At 35.4% G+C, this 16502-nt stretch overlaps 1 protein-coding gene across 4 annotated transcripts in view; it reads right to left on the minus strand.

The window, feature by feature from the left end:
- COL25A1 (collagen type XXV alpha 1 chain) overlaps positions 1 to 16502 on the minus strand; it is a 467924-nt gene that overhangs the window by 30305 nt on the left and 421117 nt on the right. For all 4 annotated transcript variants that reach the window (XM_032400984.1, XM_032400983.1, XM_032400982.1 and 1 more), the window contains exons 24-30: positions 11260 to 11283; positions 10598 to 10642; positions 6892 to 6936; positions 4080 to 4160; positions 3153 to 3215; positions 2472 to 2522; positions 283 to 309 (exon numbers count right to left, since the gene is read on the minus strand). In XM_032400984.1, the coding sequence (XP_032256875.1) occupies positions 283 to 309; positions 2472 to 2522; positions 3153 to 3215; positions 4080 to 4160; positions 6892 to 6936; positions 10598 to 10642; positions 11260 to 11283 (336 nt within the window). The remainder of the gene's footprint in view (positions 1 to 282; positions 310 to 2471; positions 2523 to 3152; positions 3216 to 4079; positions 4161 to 6891; positions 6937 to 10597; positions 10643 to 11259; positions 11284 to 16502) is intronic.

Here is a 16502-nt window from a genome sequence, read left to right on the forward strand (position 1 = left end):
ATTGTTGATTTTGAGTATATTATGATTAGTAACTTAAGAAACTTACATAGTGTCATGGAAAAAGGCAAAATGCGGAATAATTCATCTCCAGGTGATATCACTTAAATTTGTTGTAAGTCATTCTGTGTTGTGAGATTTAAACATCTGGATACTTAAAGGCTTAAAGATTATCAACATTACTTGACAGATAAATAAGACAGGACAGACATGCTTCCGTCATGCTTCTCCATGATTAACAAGGAAACAGAAATCAAATAATCAAGGGATTTTTTTTTGGATTACCTTTGGTCCAGGAAGTCCATGGGGTCCCTGAAAATGAAAAACACAGATTTTAATTAAGAATTGATTCACTATTTCCTAGCAGAAGTGATTATTGTATAGCATAACCAAAGAGATGTATAACAAGAATCCTCCTGTTTGAGCTATAGTTAGGAGCAAGCCAGTGGATGCTATCACCTAGTGAAAGTTCCTTCTAGCTCTTGGATTGTTCTGTAATTGGAAATTCACTAACAGCAATTCTTTCTGCTAAATACCTGTGAGAGGGAGGGAGAAATCTGCCAGGGTTATGTGGAAGAAAAAAAATTTTTTAAAGTACTGTGACTACACTACCCCTATTTCTCAAATCCACATTTTTTTTTTTTTAAGATTTTATGGCAGACGCTTAACGACGGAGCCACCCAGGCGCCCCTCAAATCCACATTTTTATAAAATCTAGGTGGAAAATGTGAAACATGTTATGAGTTTATATGGAATAGAGGTAGGTCTTAAAATACAGAAATTTGCCAAAGAAAAGTTCCAAACTTTAAGTATGGGTGAAGAGGAGACCTTTTACATTATTGAGTCCTCTAGACCCAAGAGGAATCTAAAGGAAGAAGGAAATGAGGAGATGACAGTCAAGTTTGGAGCCCTTTTGCAATTTAATTAATTAAATTAATTTAATTTAAGACTAAGGAAAGTATTTTAATACAGGAGCACTAAGCATTATTAGTTAGAATGCATTTGTTCTTACAAAGATGAATTCTTCAAGGCTCTCGTAATAGTTGTTTACCAGTGGAAAGAAGTTATAATGCATACATGAATCAGGGTTTTTCCCCTGTATTTTGTGGAAAATCTAATTATAGATAGAGACTAATTTCCAACCTAGATTAGCTTAAGATTATTATGGGTTGCTTTAAACTTTTCAAGTGATTTAAATGAACTCTTTGGAGAGAGGAGTATTTAAATACCCAACAGCGAAATCATACAACAGTATGAAAAAGTTTTTTATCAAACAATATACAGATAGTTGTTACATATGTCTATATTGGAATAATATTTTCCCTTTAGGTAAGTGGTGGATAAGCATTTTCAGGAAATGGCTGTTACTTTATCAAGTAGTCTTATTTCAGTAATGGTGTAACATCCCTTTAAACTAATTAATTTTATATGAACAGGATATAGCATTTTAAAATTTAATTTTCTAACTTAAAGTGGAGGGAGTATAAAAAAAAAAGCCCAAAGTATGCCATTTATTTAATTCTTAATGAATTGTTTAGTTTTAAGAAAATAAGTTTAATTGTAACTGTTTTGTGGTATGAAATAGAAATGGCAGTTAGTAAGAAATAGATGATTGGGTCTATGGCTATGCTTTGTGGCTTAGATCATTTCAGTGACACTCTTTCTTAGAGCACAATAGGAGGAAAGAGTGACCCATGGTTTATTTAATCTGTATGATTGAAGACATGGGGTTTACTGAGACACCTTAGAGATGAATGTGACCTTAGAGGCTACCTAACTTGTCTGAGTCCTGCCCCAGTCAAAGGCATTTGAAGCACTCCGCCTTCTACGTTCTAGCTTTAACACTAGTGCCATTGGGTGGACATTTTAAGAATTACACCGGTTTAATGGCTGCCTTCAGCACCTGACATGAGTTCTATGAGAGCATGGCCATTGACTCTATTGGTCACTGAGGTATACTTGTAGTAAACACTGGATCCACCAGAGTACCATAAAGATGAAAAGAAAAAGAAGCAACAAGATATGTCATCTGTGGAAGTGAGCTTCAATTTTTACCATATTATTTTATAAGTGTTCCTATCAAACATCTCATTAAAGGATTTCAACCAAAATTGGTTAGACACATTCATTAATGGCTACAATTATTAATCTTGTTATGCTACTAATGGCCTAAACAGTGGTTGGTTAAGATGATTTTTTGATGTTCATACTGTAGGTTGGAGTAAAGCTTGTTAAATCTACCTTCAAGTCTCCTATCACAAAACTACTCTATCTCTTTTCAAGAGATGTGTTAGGGGGAGTGAAAGACAACACTATAATAAAGTCAGTATATATCAAAGCACCTTGTATTTTCTGTCCTTTCCAGAGAGTAGCACAAAATACAAACTGGCTGTTTTGAGGGATTGTGTTCTTGTTTTTTTCTAGTAGCATGCTTGTAAATAAATGATTACGTTTTGTAGAAAAGAAAGGCTTACCATGGGGCCTGGTGGGCCATGGGGGCCTGGTGGGCCTGGTGGGCCTATGATCTGTATGTCCAAAACATAAACAAGGATTTGGTTACTTGATTTAGATAAGGCAGTTTGGCTTGAATCTTATGCTGGCGTTCTGCTAAGGCCATTAATAGCTGCAGTGGAAGAATACTAGAAGAAGTGATGCATTTGATTCTTTACCTTTAGAAATTCCTTCATGAGAATAAAAAAAAAACCACTTAAAAAATACAGTTGTTTTACAAAAACCAGAATAAATTTAAAGTACATTAAAAGAAAAGAGAGCAACTGATTACCAAGAAATGCTATAATGCCACAACCACTATTAAACTCTCAAATTATTTCACTGAGTAGCAACAGGGCTCTGGAGGAAAAAAAAAGTATGTTCTGTATTCACAAAGCTCTACCCAAAAGCATTATGGGAAAACCATTGATTTTCTCCTTACGATTAAAGAGTCCCCTAAAAAACTGCTTTTAACTCAGACCTCTGAGACAATTTGTCTCTCATTGTACAAGGCCGACAGACATATTCTCTACAGTTTGACAAACTAAGAGGTTCACGGTCTTTCTACTGTTGATAAGCCATCTGGCACAGGTTGAACTGGGTAAATAAAAGGTCTGTTTCAGAGTTCTTTAGGAACCATGGGAGTTCAGCTGCCATGGACTTACAGAAGGACCCTGAGGACCTGGCAATCCGGAGTCTCCTTTTTCTCCTTTCATTCCATTGGCACCCTACAAATAACCAGTAAGAGTTGAGATGGTAAAGTTGTTCCCAAAGTGTAAGACCCATCATTCTTTTGAAATTTTTATAACATTATACACATGATATATAAAAGAAGGATTTATCCCCTTGCATTTTAATCTCAAACAGCAAGCTTCTCCAAATCTCTAGGATTGTGGGTGATATGTGAAATAAAATATAAAGTAAATAAAAACTAGGGTAGGCTTGATTGGTTAAACTTATACATTGTTAAATATATCAGATTATAAATGTTATATTTCTTATGATGGTGCTCACTTTAAATAGCAAAAGTCAGTCTTTTAACTTAGTTTTCATTGACATTTATTTATACACTTCCTTGCTTTAAAATAGATCTAGGGCAGTGCAGTTTTCTACATTTTTTTCTATTTTTCCTTCCAAATTCTCAGTAGAAATTATGGGGTAAAACCATAAAAACACCATTCCATTCACACAAAGAGAACACTTTTCAAGAGTAACTTGTTTTTAAATTGTTTTATATTTTTTAGTTTGTTAATTTTTTTATTATTATAGTTTATTTAAAAATGACCAGCTACCACCATTCTATGCATACCAAATTAAAGTGATCAACTATATTTATTTTACTATCTTCTGATGAAAATAATTCAGGAAAACATGAAGGTTTATTTTATAATTCATTTGGTTAGATGCTTTAAAACTTGTTTTAGTGGCCCAGTTGGAGTAATTTACCAACAATACCTCAAATATTTAAAAATAAAAATATTACATTTTTATGTAATATTAACCACTAGATGAGACTGCAGCTAGTCATACAACTCTTTTTTGATTATTTAATTTATCTTAATATGAACACAACCTAAAAAGTATAAACATACCGGTAATCCAGGAAGTCCAATTCCTCCTTTTTCACCTGGCATACCTGGGTCCCCCATGTCTCCCTTTGAGCCTTTAAGTCCCTACAAATGATATGGTTTGCATGTAAGAATCATACTGACCCTTGATAGTAACATCCTAGGGAAAACAGAATTCCAGATCAATTTTGTCAGTGGGTGGTCCTATGCTGAGATGATTCTGATTTTTACTATTAGGTAGAGTTATTTCTTATAGCAACCTTCCACATTGAATCAATACTATTTCCTCATGTAATGAGAGGGGTTAAGTTCTACTACTTAGGTCATTTAAGTATGAAAATCATGAATTTAGGTGTTAACATAATTTCTCCTGATTCTATATTTTTACCTGGAAGCTAATTTGATACCACTGGTCCTGAAAACAATTTAAGGGATTAAATTCTCAGCAGGACAATATACATTTTGAACCATGACTAATGTTATAATAACAAAGGTTCCAATAAATTTCTCCCATCTCTATCCATACTTCCCTACCCCTCTTAAAAGCAGGCAGACGTTCCAGTCACCATCAGTTTCAATGGTTCAATATAGAGAAAGGTAAATAATGTATGCACCAATCATTAGGTGCCTAGTCATTAGGCACCAGTGCTCAATTAAGTTTAGAAACACTTCAACTTTTCCACAGTGTTATTTTATTCTCACGACATCCCTGTGAGGTGATCCATGAGGTTATTTTAATTTGTTTACAGTGAGAAAATAGATGTATTTTTTGAGTGCTAGCAAATCTGAATTTTGTAATAATAATAATACTGAAGTTAATTTATATTGTTAGGCATTTTCATCCAAGGGGCTTCACTCTCCTACGACCAGATGGCCCATTCTTGAGCAGGGATGATCATAGTATTGATAGTCAGGGGCCCCTGGCTGCACAAACCTGTTCATCTTTTCCATACTACAAACTACTTAAGGACAGGAACACGTCTTTTCTTTACTTTTACCTATAGCACTTAGTTCAGAATCACTCGTTAGGTGGGTGGGTGGGTAGGTGTCTGAATGGGCAGATGGATCTTACTGGTTAATCAGCTCCTGGTTGGTTTTAGGAATCTAGTGATGGAGAGCAGCAGGGTAGCCAACCTCTGCTATTAGACTTAATAGCAGAAGAAGACCTTGTGAAGCTTATAGAAAAAAAAATCCAGCTATTGTATATGTAGGGACCATGTAGTATGTTACTCTGCATGTCAAATTAATTATTTTCAATGACTAACATTGGGAAAGGAATACAACTAGCTTTTCTTTGTATTCTCTTTGAGAGAGAGAGAGAGAAAGAGAGAGAGAGCATGAGTGGGAGAGGTACCGGGGGAGGGAGAGAGAATCCCAAGCAGACTCCCAAGCTGAGTGTAGAGCCCAATGCAGGGCTCTATCTTAGGACCCTTAGATTATGACCTGAGCTGAAACCAAGAGTTGGACATTTAACCAACTGTGCCACCCAGGTGCCCTAATACAACCAGATTTTTAAATTCTAATGTGATTTCTGATTAATAATAGCAAATCATCTAAAGTCTCTTAATTTTTTAATTATCACATTTATTTAATGTGACATTATAGGATTTCAACATTCAACTCTGATACTAAAATAACTCTTAAACTTAATTTCTTTTTTTAAATTTTATTATGTTATGTTAATCACCATACAGTACATCATCAGTCTTAAACTTAATTTCTTATCTAATACTGTCTCCTGGGGAGCATATTTTGCCAACTATATCAAGAATCCTTTTGATTTCTTATGATCTTTTTTTTTATGATTTTATTTATTTATTTAACAGAGAGAGACACAGTGAGAGAAGGAACACAGGCAGGGCGAGTGGGAGAGGGAGAAGCAGGCTTCCCGCTGAGCAGGGAGCCCGATGCGGGGCTCGATCCAGGACCCTGGGATCATGACCCGAGCCGAAGGCAGACGCTTAACGACTGAGCCACCCAGGTGCCCCTGATCTTCCTGATTTTAGCCATTTCTTGGGTAAATAATGGAAGCCCAGAAAACATCAAATATCTTGAAGCTAACCATTGTGATTTGACTCTGAATTCCCCATAGTGTCCACATTCTCCTAGTCAGATTCTTTTGGGGCAGAGGTAAACCACAACTTCTAGGCCAAATCCAGCCCAGGGATTATTTTTGCACAGCCTGAATCTTTGAAAAAAATTTTAAGGGGTGTTCAGATAAAAAACAAACGTGACAAAGACCCTATGTGACCTGCAAAGCCTAAAACATTTACTATCTGGTCCTTTATAGAAAAAGTTGGCCAACCTCTGTTTTAAGGGAAACCTTTGGAGATACTGCCATATTCTGTGAAGGTACAAATACCCAACTTGTTTCTGTTTTTTTCCAATGATCTTGAAATTTAGGTGTAATCTTTATTTGGGAAAAAATATTGTCAAAATAACGTATGTAAGCAATATCTAATTTTGTGGAAACTTTGATTGACTGATTTTAATCTTAAATGATTTGTATTCACTGACAAAAATTAGCCTATTCTTACTAAATTGGTAATGATCTTATAAGTCTAATAAAAATTTACTGAAGTGTCACTGGTAGATTGATAAGGAGTATTAAGACAAAACTAAAATGTCATTATCGCTTATATGTTTCTGCAAAGAAAACTAATGTCTAATTTAAAACCAATTGCTTTTTAGAGTTAATGTAATCTCTACAACAGATGGTAAAAAAAGAGAGAGGATATCATATCTCAACACTCATGTCTTTTTGGCTCCAAATCTATAATAAAAGTGGTGATCAATTATGATGCTTTAAATGGTAGTATATATCTTTGAAAATTACCTGCTCTCCATCAACTCCTGGGATTCCTGGAGATCCTGGTTCTCCCTGTTAATATAAAAAGTGATGGCTTGCCCTCATTTATCATTGGTAAATAAAAGTCATGTTAGCTGGTGACAGTACAATTTGACTTTCAGCAAATGCATCATAACCCAGGAACAGTTCGTTACATCATACACATATCAAAACTAAGTGAAATAACATTTTCTTGAAGATTATATATAACAATACTTATAAGTAGCTAAGATCCAATGTTTTTATTTTTTGCCCCAAGTGAGATGTAGGCTAAAGGAAAAAATGGTGAAAGAAAAACTGATAGAGATTATTTGGTGGCTGACCATATTCTATAAAAACAACCTATATGCCTTAGTTAATTTTTTTCTCCTTAAAAAATCTGTATGATTTCTCTTCATTTTCCAACTTGAGAAAAAAGCAAAAACATGACAGTTGACCTAAAAACAGAATGCAAAGCCCCATAAGTTTACAATATTTTAACTGATACCATTTGAACAATGGATAGAGGTTCATGATTGTGAATGTGTATTTCCAAATAGAATCAATCAGATAATATCTTTTTTTAAAAATTTTTTATTGTTATGTTAATCACCATACATCACATCATTAGTTTTTGATGTAGTGTTCCATGATTCATTGTTTGTGCATAACACCCAGTGCTCCATGCAGAACGTGCCCTCTTTAATACCCATCACCAGGCTGACCCATTCCCCCACCCCCCTCCCCTCTAGAACCCTCAGTTTGTTTTTCAGAGTCCATCGTCTCTCATGGTTCGTCTCCCCCTCCGATTTCCCCCCCTTCATTCTTCCCCTCCTGCTATCTTCTTTTTTTTTTTTCTATTGCATTATTTGTTTCAGAGGTACAGATCTGTGATTCAACAGTCTTGCACAATTCACAGCACTCACCATAGCACATACCCTCCCCAATGTCTATCACCCAGCCACCCCATCCCTCCCACCCCACCCCCCACTCCAGCAACCCTCAGTTTGTTTCCTGAGATTAAGAATTCCTCATATTAGTAAGGTCATATGATACATGTCTTTCTCTGATAGAATCAATCAGATAATATCTTAATCCACATAAAATTACTTTTGGATCGATTCAATTACCTATACCATGCTAGGTATGAATTAAAGTTTACTATTCATATGATTTATTAGAAATCTCGACAAACCCAAAGTCTATCTATTTATTTTTTCATAACTGAAGATGTCCCATTAAAAACAAATGTAAACAATGTGCTAGATATTTATTCAAACAACAAATGCCCAGTCACTTTTCATATGGAAAGGTGCTGAACAAACAAATTCTTTGAAAGGTAAGATATTATTTTAGATCAATGCATCACTTTTGTAGATCCCATTATATTGAAATTGTTAGATCATTTCCCCGGTAAAAACTGTAAGAGCTATCAGCCACAGCAGGAAATTTGAGCTTTCCAATGTTTAAAGAAAGCCTGACAAACAAATGCAAAAAAAAAAAAAACCAAACAACAACAAAAAAAACACAAAGGAAAAAAAGGAAAAAAAGGAAAAGCCTTTCCTTACTCCTGATTTCCGGTTCTTTGTGGTAGCAGCAAAGTTTATTTTGCCACAAACAAGTCTGCTGAGGTTGGATGCACCTGGCTAAGACCTAGTTTCACTCAGTCTGAATACTTGTCAGCACTCTGGGTCCAATAATGATTGTTTTGCTAAGCTTTTACCTTCAAAATGTGACCCGTGAGTGTTTAAAAGAAAACGTAACTCATGACTTATGAATTTATCTTTCACTCATCAAATGTAGTTTACAGAGTTACTTGATGTGTAAGAAGTCAACTGATCCTGGTTTGATAAGGAAAGAGAAACACTGATGGAATAGGTTCCCATTCAGTCTGAGGTTGTAAGTCCCTGGTGCAAATGGGTTCTATATTTGACTCGGGCTGCATTTGCTGATTCTTAGCCATAGGCACATCGCCCCTCAATTATCCCAACCTTCCCAAGGAGAGATCATGGAAAGCTTGAAAGACTGTATCAGTCAGTCCAAGAACTCAATTATGAGATCATTGTGCCTTGTGTGGGGTGGGGCAGAGTGGTCGCATAGTAGGAAGCTGGCAGGGGTGCGAGGTAAGGGAGTCTGACTGATCCCCTCCCACAACCCACTTGTCATGACATTCATTTGGCCAGCGTCCTCCTATCTCAGTTTCAGCCCAAAAGTCATCCTTGATTCCCAAGACTGAGAGTAGCCTTCCCATATGCACATCCATAGCATGTATTCTTCATCAAAGAAGTGCCTTTACTTGCCTATCAAAAGGGTAATCTTTTTGTCTCTTTAGGACAAGGGATGGGTACCCTTTGGAATTCTGTAGATCCTTTGGGCTTTAAAGAAGGGTAAAGTCCTAGTAGCTCTTGAGGTGTGTTTAGCACTGAGGCCAATTTTGGTTCTGGAGACTTACTCAAGTGAGGAGAAGAACAAGGAACTTAGATCCTAGTTGACTCTACACAGATAAAAAAGGAATCTGCAGATTTCCTTCTTGGTTGTCTAATCCAGCTCACCAAGATATTAGAGAGTAGGGATCCAGGCTGACTTGCTTACCAGGAACAAATAACTGGAGCATTTTTGTGTTACATTTCTTAGGGACCAGAATGTGATAGAGAAATAGAAAGTTAAAAAACCCCAAACCTTACATTTATGTTTTACATGAGATCTGTTTGAAATTAGGCTCCATGTTCTAAATATATCTTACATGAGTAAGGACCTCAGCAATATTTTACTTTATACTCCTTTTTATAATAGAAAAAGAACTTTCTATGTGCTAGCTTTCTGTTTTTAAGTATCTTGAAAGAGAAGGGTACAAAAGCTGGTGTGTGTGTGTGTGTGTGTGTGTGTGTGTGTGTGTATGACAGACTTAGCAAATAAACTGCCTTAAAAGGCACCAACAAAAGATGAATTTCAAAACTACTTGAATCTCCAACAGAACTCCAATGATTAAAGTCATATTTCAACAAACATAGCTCAGTTCTGAAAAACTAGAGACACTGGCCATGTGTTAATTGCTCAAATGTGGTTAAACAACTAAGTTTAAGTTTGGAAGGATAAAGCTAACACCACTAATAAATTTGAAATATAATCAAGTAATTCTAGTTTTCTGCTATTCATAGGTGCTATGTTTCATTAGATAAGATTTAAATGGCAGAATGTCTGAATAAATATAATAGGATATGTTATAAAAAATGACTCAAAAATGATTCCTCCAATAATCATCTGTGAATACATCATGTTAAAGCTTCTCTTGTTCTTTTTATTACAAATGAATTGAAGGGAAAAATCTTTTTCAGTGTTAGAGTAAATTTTCCTTCAATCCTCCTCTATAGAAATATTTTCCTTTTTTCATACACTACATTAGTGGTTCTTTTACCTTTATAATTTCTGTAAGATTTGTTTTTCCCTTGTTTAATATTCTGTTTTTCTCAGTGTCCTCCCTCTAAATTTAATGTTACTCTTATTTCTCTCCCTTCTTTTCTAATTTTCCTTTTTTTTTTTCAATCCTGCTTCCTTCAGCCCAGACCTCAATGTCTATTCTTAGCTGCCTTAAGCAATATTGTGATCTCAGCTCCTTCAGCATTTTGTAAGAATGATTTTTCAAAGATACATATATTTAAGGTGGGATTCTCTATACCATATATGGTAAATGGAAACAAATAAAATAAAGAATAACCTTTGGCCCTTGTAGTCCTTGAGGTCCAGGTGGTCCAGGGGGACCCTAAATCAAGAAAAGACAAAGTTATAAAAAGTAGCAAGTATATGTATTGCAATTTATGCTTTAAATAATAAGTACACTATATACTTCCCTTATTTCTGTCATAATCAACGTCCCCCAATATTAATTTGCAATGAGGACAAATTTAACCAGCTATGGAATTATAAAAATGACTTACTTATATGCAAAAATATCAATACATTTAGGTAAAATAACACTGAAGATGCTTTTGAGTTTATTCTACAAGATAATGCAAAATTGCTGCTGTGTCCCACATTCATCTCCTTGGGATGAGTTAGCTTACTAATATTACCTGTGTTTCTAGACACCTGGCCTCCCCCCACACACAAGGGATTTGATTTCTCAAACACTAAGGAACACAGCTATATTATTATAAGGCCAAAGGTTTTAAGAAAAGTAACAATAACTTTTTTTTGGTCTTTTTCACTAAGCAAACAAATGATTTAATTGGGGTAAATGTTATAAAAGGTTATTAATATAAGGAAGCATAAAACTAAATATCAGACAAAAACAAGTGTTACATTAGTACCATTATGACTGGCATGCATCAACACCAAATACGAAGTCACAGACCACAGAAATCATGCAACGGGAGTTACCGTGACAGTTAGGGTGGTAATCCTCTGTTGGGAAAATGTATTGACAAAGACAGAATTACCTATTTTGTGTGCTAAAGTACAATAATACATTTCTGAAAAAATCAATTTTTGAATATGTTCTGGAAAGTGTGATGTCTTATAAGGGACTGACAAGATACTGAAAACATATTATCCTATCTTTAAATGAATATAGTATAGTTGTAAAGATTTTGGGGGTAGCAGGGTCAGAATGCCATTCATCACCTGATAAGATTGTTTTTTAAACTATTTTTAGATTTTTCTTCAAAAAATCTATGTGTAAAGAAAAAAGAAAATGTCAAAATTTTAATTCACCGATTAAAAAAATTTATGTAGTAAAATGGTGTACCGTAGAGCTTTGTTGGCATGACTGTGAACTGAGAAATTGCTATTCACAAAAGTTTCATTCTAGAGCAGTTCAATTAGAGAAAACAAATATCCAATTGTATGTATAAGCAATATTATTTTTCTTTTTTAGACTTTAGCTTATTTGTTGCATTATAATTAGCTTTTTTGGGTGCCATGGCTAAAGAGAGGAGTTGACATGGAATTCATCCAATTTCTTAGTGAAAAGTACTAAGTATGAATTTCCACAACATTTCATCCTTAATCCATGAATCATTTCTGCATTAATGTTTTCTAGTCTAAGTCTCATGCTAAAAGTTCTTTTTGTGTTGTGTGTGTGAGAGAGAGAGAGAAGACGTGTGACCAGAGGGGCGGGGGGGCGGGTCGGTGAGGAAGGGCATAGGGAGAGGGAGAAGGAGAGAGAGAATCTCAAGGAGGCTCCACACCCAGCATGGAGCCCCAGGTGGGTCTCGATCTCACCACCCTGAGATCATGACCTGAGCTGAAATCAGGAGTTGGTCGTTCAACCAACTGATCCACCCAGGCACCACTCGTGCTAAAAGTTCTGTAGGGCCCATAACCCCCTGATGTGGTCACAGAGGGAGCACATTTTCCATCAGCGACTCTGGTCACAGAAAAACGTTACCCAGTTACTCGTAAAGTTGTGAATATTGGTTTAAAACCATCCTTTTGTTTTCCATTCCTCCATTCCAATTTCTGATTCAGGTTGCTGCTGTTGTTTATTATCGTTGTTGTAAAAAATAATCTTAATATTACCAATCTTGCTTCAAACACTTGGGTCTCTAGTGACATGGTGTCATCATTCCTTAGAAAACAATATATTTATGCATGTGTACAAATGGTTAAAGTTTGTATTCTATGATAAAATCAGTCGTGGTCATTACAGCTTCATGGAAAACACAGTAGGGAAAAAAAAAAAAAAACACCACCAGTTCTTCTAAGACAAAAGGAAAAGTAGTCACAAATTGGGGGCGAAAAATTTTTTTTAATTTTAAAATTTAAAAAAAAATCAAGGTCCAGATTTTTATACTATCATATTTGTGTAACATAAGGCCCCACTTACTTTATTCTTAAGGGATTCACCTAGAGCAGGAGTCAGATTTATGGTTATGAGAAAGCTACTTCTTTGCTCCTATAAGTAGGTGAGTCATTTTAAAAAAGGCTATTAGAATATTATAGAGTAGAAATAATTTCTTTATCACTGCCTTCCAATTATATATTATATTTTTAACTACAAAGCAGAATCATAAAACCTTAGAAAGGGAAGGGACTTTACAATTTGAACTCTCTGACATTTTACAAATGTACCATATTTGAATTCATTTTCCACCTGGACACAAAACTAGTTTGTCTTTTTTTAAAATGTAAGGATAACAACATGTTTTATAATGAGTTGCCTAATAAAGGCATATTATTAATGGTAACTGTACTATCTAACAGATGGAGTTTATGTCATCTTGTTAAATAACTACATTTTGTGAGACCTAACAGTTACATAGGGTAGGTTTCATCCAGCTAATAATAAAAGAACAAATGACAAACTAAGCTTAACTTCTAAACAACATAGTTTTTACCACTGTCCTGAAGCACCCGTGTGCAGACACACAGACACATCCTAAAGATGTTGACTCACTCTGGATTTCTAAGTTAAACCTATGTGAACTCAGCAGTGTTCTCTCTTGAACTCCAGGAATGATGGGAAAACCAGAATTTTTGGTAGTGATGGAGAAAGACACCTTGTTCTCTATGAGGCATGATGTGAAATGGGAGGCATGAACTGGAGCAACTATAAACAGGTTGAAGCCTCACAGGCCGTTTTGTGATTTATTTATTCCCTGAGATGCTTATGTGAATTTCTTTAGAATTAAAAGTTATTTTTCTTTCGTTTCTCAAATGATGCAAGCTGAAAATCACCCATATGTACACTAGACAATAGGTTTAAGTTAGATGGTATTGAACGTTTTTAAAAACTTGAGTTAGGAAATAGAAAGGTTTTACTGCTAATTTTGGAAACTTAAAAATCAAAATAAATGGCTTATGGCAGATGTTTATGTAAATAACAATTTTCAATAGAGGCAATGGTCAAATTTTATATTTCTAATGTGATGTTTTTATAATTGTAATATACACCTATTTACCTAGTTATTCTAGATTTTGGGGGGCAGATTTATTTTTAGAGAAGGAGATAATAAAATGAAATCTGTGGAGCACCTGGGTAGCTCAGCTGGTTGAACGACTGACTCTTGATTTTGGCTCAGGTCATGAGATTGAGCCCTGAGTCAGGGCTCCACGCTCAGTGGGGAGTCTGCTTGAGACTCTCTCTCTCCCTCTTCTTCTGCCCCTCCCCCTGCTTGTGCTCTCCCTCTCTCTCTCTGAAATAAATAAATAAAATCTTTAAAACAAAATGAAATCGGTAAAATGGTGAATATCCATCACTGGTTAAGAATAGAAGAAAAAATGTCTACTACCTCTTCACAGGCTAATGGCTTAATTAATTTTATTAGGGGGCCCTTGTTCCAGTAGAGTACTATATCAGGAAAACAAATCGTTTTAAAAAAATAACTATAAGCTATTTACGAGCATAACACATAGTTGCCCTAACATCCCTATTAAAACAATAAATCTTTAGGTTGAGAAACATGAACTAGTTGACTATGATGGATATTGATTGGTTTACTGTCATATAGAACTTGAGGTGGAAGAAGAAACTGAGCACATACACCATTTCATATCAAGACCTAGGTGTTAATTTTTTTTAAAAGTATAGTGCGTTTACGCATATTAGCCAAGAGTATTCAGGAACTCCTAAAAAATGACCCTAAGCATTTTTCCATATCCATATTTTATGGACTCTTAGAAAAAAATCTATTCCAAAACATCTTTACTTTACAAATAAGATCAATGAAGTATAGATACACTAAGTGATTTCCCAAAAATGACTCAGCTAGTTAATAGCAAAGGGGAGATGAAAACAGATTTTTGGTTTTAGGTTTTAGCTTGCTTCATGCCTGGCTCTGTTTAAGCAAAGGTTACTTTAAAAGACACAATTTTTCCAAAAATGGCCATAGCCTATAATATCAGAGCATTTCTTGGAAACTAAGAGAATGTACACCTTTTAAAAGTAGTAGTATGAGTTATAGTGTCACTGAAAGAAGTTGAAGGGAAATTTACAACATTGCTAATAAATTAAGTTAAAAAATATGTCCCTATATTTTGTAAGTAAAAGCTTTGAAAACACAGTAGGTATATCAAAACTTTTTATTCTCTTCTTCTCTTTTCTTCTACATGCAGTTATCAATTTGTGGGAAAAAAGGAACAATTTAGAAATCTGGTTCTAGAACTTGACAATAGCCTAGAGGCTACTGCTTAAGTCTTATCCACTTGCATTGAGCACTATTTCAAGCTGTTGACTGAACATGCTGACCAAGCAACATATCTCCAAGCAGTAAGTATGCTTCCCTTTGTATTTTACCAGAAGAAAAAAAATGAAATGAAAAGAAAAATAGGCTGAGGGGCGGCTGGGTGGCTCAGGTGGTTGAACGTCTGACTCTTGATTTCGGCTCAGGTCATGATCTCAGGGTGGTGAGATGGAGTCCTGCATTGGGCTCTGCCTCAGCATGGCATCTGCTTGTCCCTCTCCCTTAGCTCCCCCAATCCCTACCCCCATGATCTCTTGCTCTCTCTCAAATAAATAAAATCTTTGAAAAAAAAAAAGAAAAGAAAAATAGGCTGAGCTGAAGGCAGATTCTGCAAAAACTATTTAATAGATGCTTTACTAGTTAAAAATGGTAGTTGTAGCAAAGGACCCATAGACATGTAGATCTATCACATTAGATACTAGGAGTGAAATCATAAAGATGGGGGAAATAATTCAATCAAGTACAAAATGGCAAATATTTAAAATTAATTTGGCTTTCAAGCAAAGAAATGGATTGTACATATACACTAAGTGTACTCACTCATCAATCAGTAACCATTTGTTCAATATTTACATGCCCAGACCTGTGCCAGGTATATTGGAGGATATAAAATAAGCATGAGACATATTTCTGTCACCAAGAAACTTACAGTCTGGTAAGAGGGAGGACTAAAATAAATTATGTGATTTGAGAACAATTAAAGGTTAAGCTACTGGGGCCCTGACTGCTAATGTTTGAAAGGATCAAAAGGAAGAATCATCTAGGTGGCAGCAGTACATTGTTGGATGGGATTTAGATGGATGAGAGAAAGGGAAGAAGAATGGGATAAACCAGGCAAAAAAAAGGGTGATTTTTATGGATATGGTAAATATGCCCACTCTTGGGGAAAATTTATGTTTCAGAGAAATGGAAAATTCTATACAGGAAAGGCAGGATTATAGAGCTTTGAAAGTCAGATGAAGGTCAGGCTTGATAGAGTAGGTAAGGGGGTCATTGAGGTTTCTGAGCAGATTAGAGCCATCGAAAAAGAGATAGTTTAGGAAAATTAGTCTTAGAGTGATATGCAGAATGGGTTAGAAAGGGCAGGGAGGCACTAGGGCTAGGAGAGTTGGTCAAGGGCCTGTTGCAGTGTTAGCCCTGAAACAAATAGGATGTGGACCAAGTTGGGAATGCAGAGAATGAGATAACCTTAGGAGACACTTTGAGAAAGGAAATAGCAGCATGTGGTGAGATGTAAAGAATGAAGGACTAACAATAGTTGAAAATGACTCTAAAGTTTCTATTCCAAGAAAGTCAAAGAATTTTAGTATCACAACAGACAATGATTAGTTAAAAAAGGGAATCATTTGATTGGTGGGAAAAGTGACCAATATAATTGTGTGTGTTGGTAGGAATTGATAAGGCAATGGTGCATTCCTAGTGGAAATATTCTTAGATAGC

This window comes from Phoca vitulina, unplaced genomic scaffold, assembly GCF_004348235.1.
Source record: "Phoca vitulina isolate PV1807 unplaced genomic scaffold, GSC_HSeal_1.0 scaffold3, whole genome shotgun sequence".
Lineage (NCBI taxonomy): Eukaryota > Metazoa > Chordata > Mammalia > Carnivora > Phocidae > Phoca > Phoca vitulina.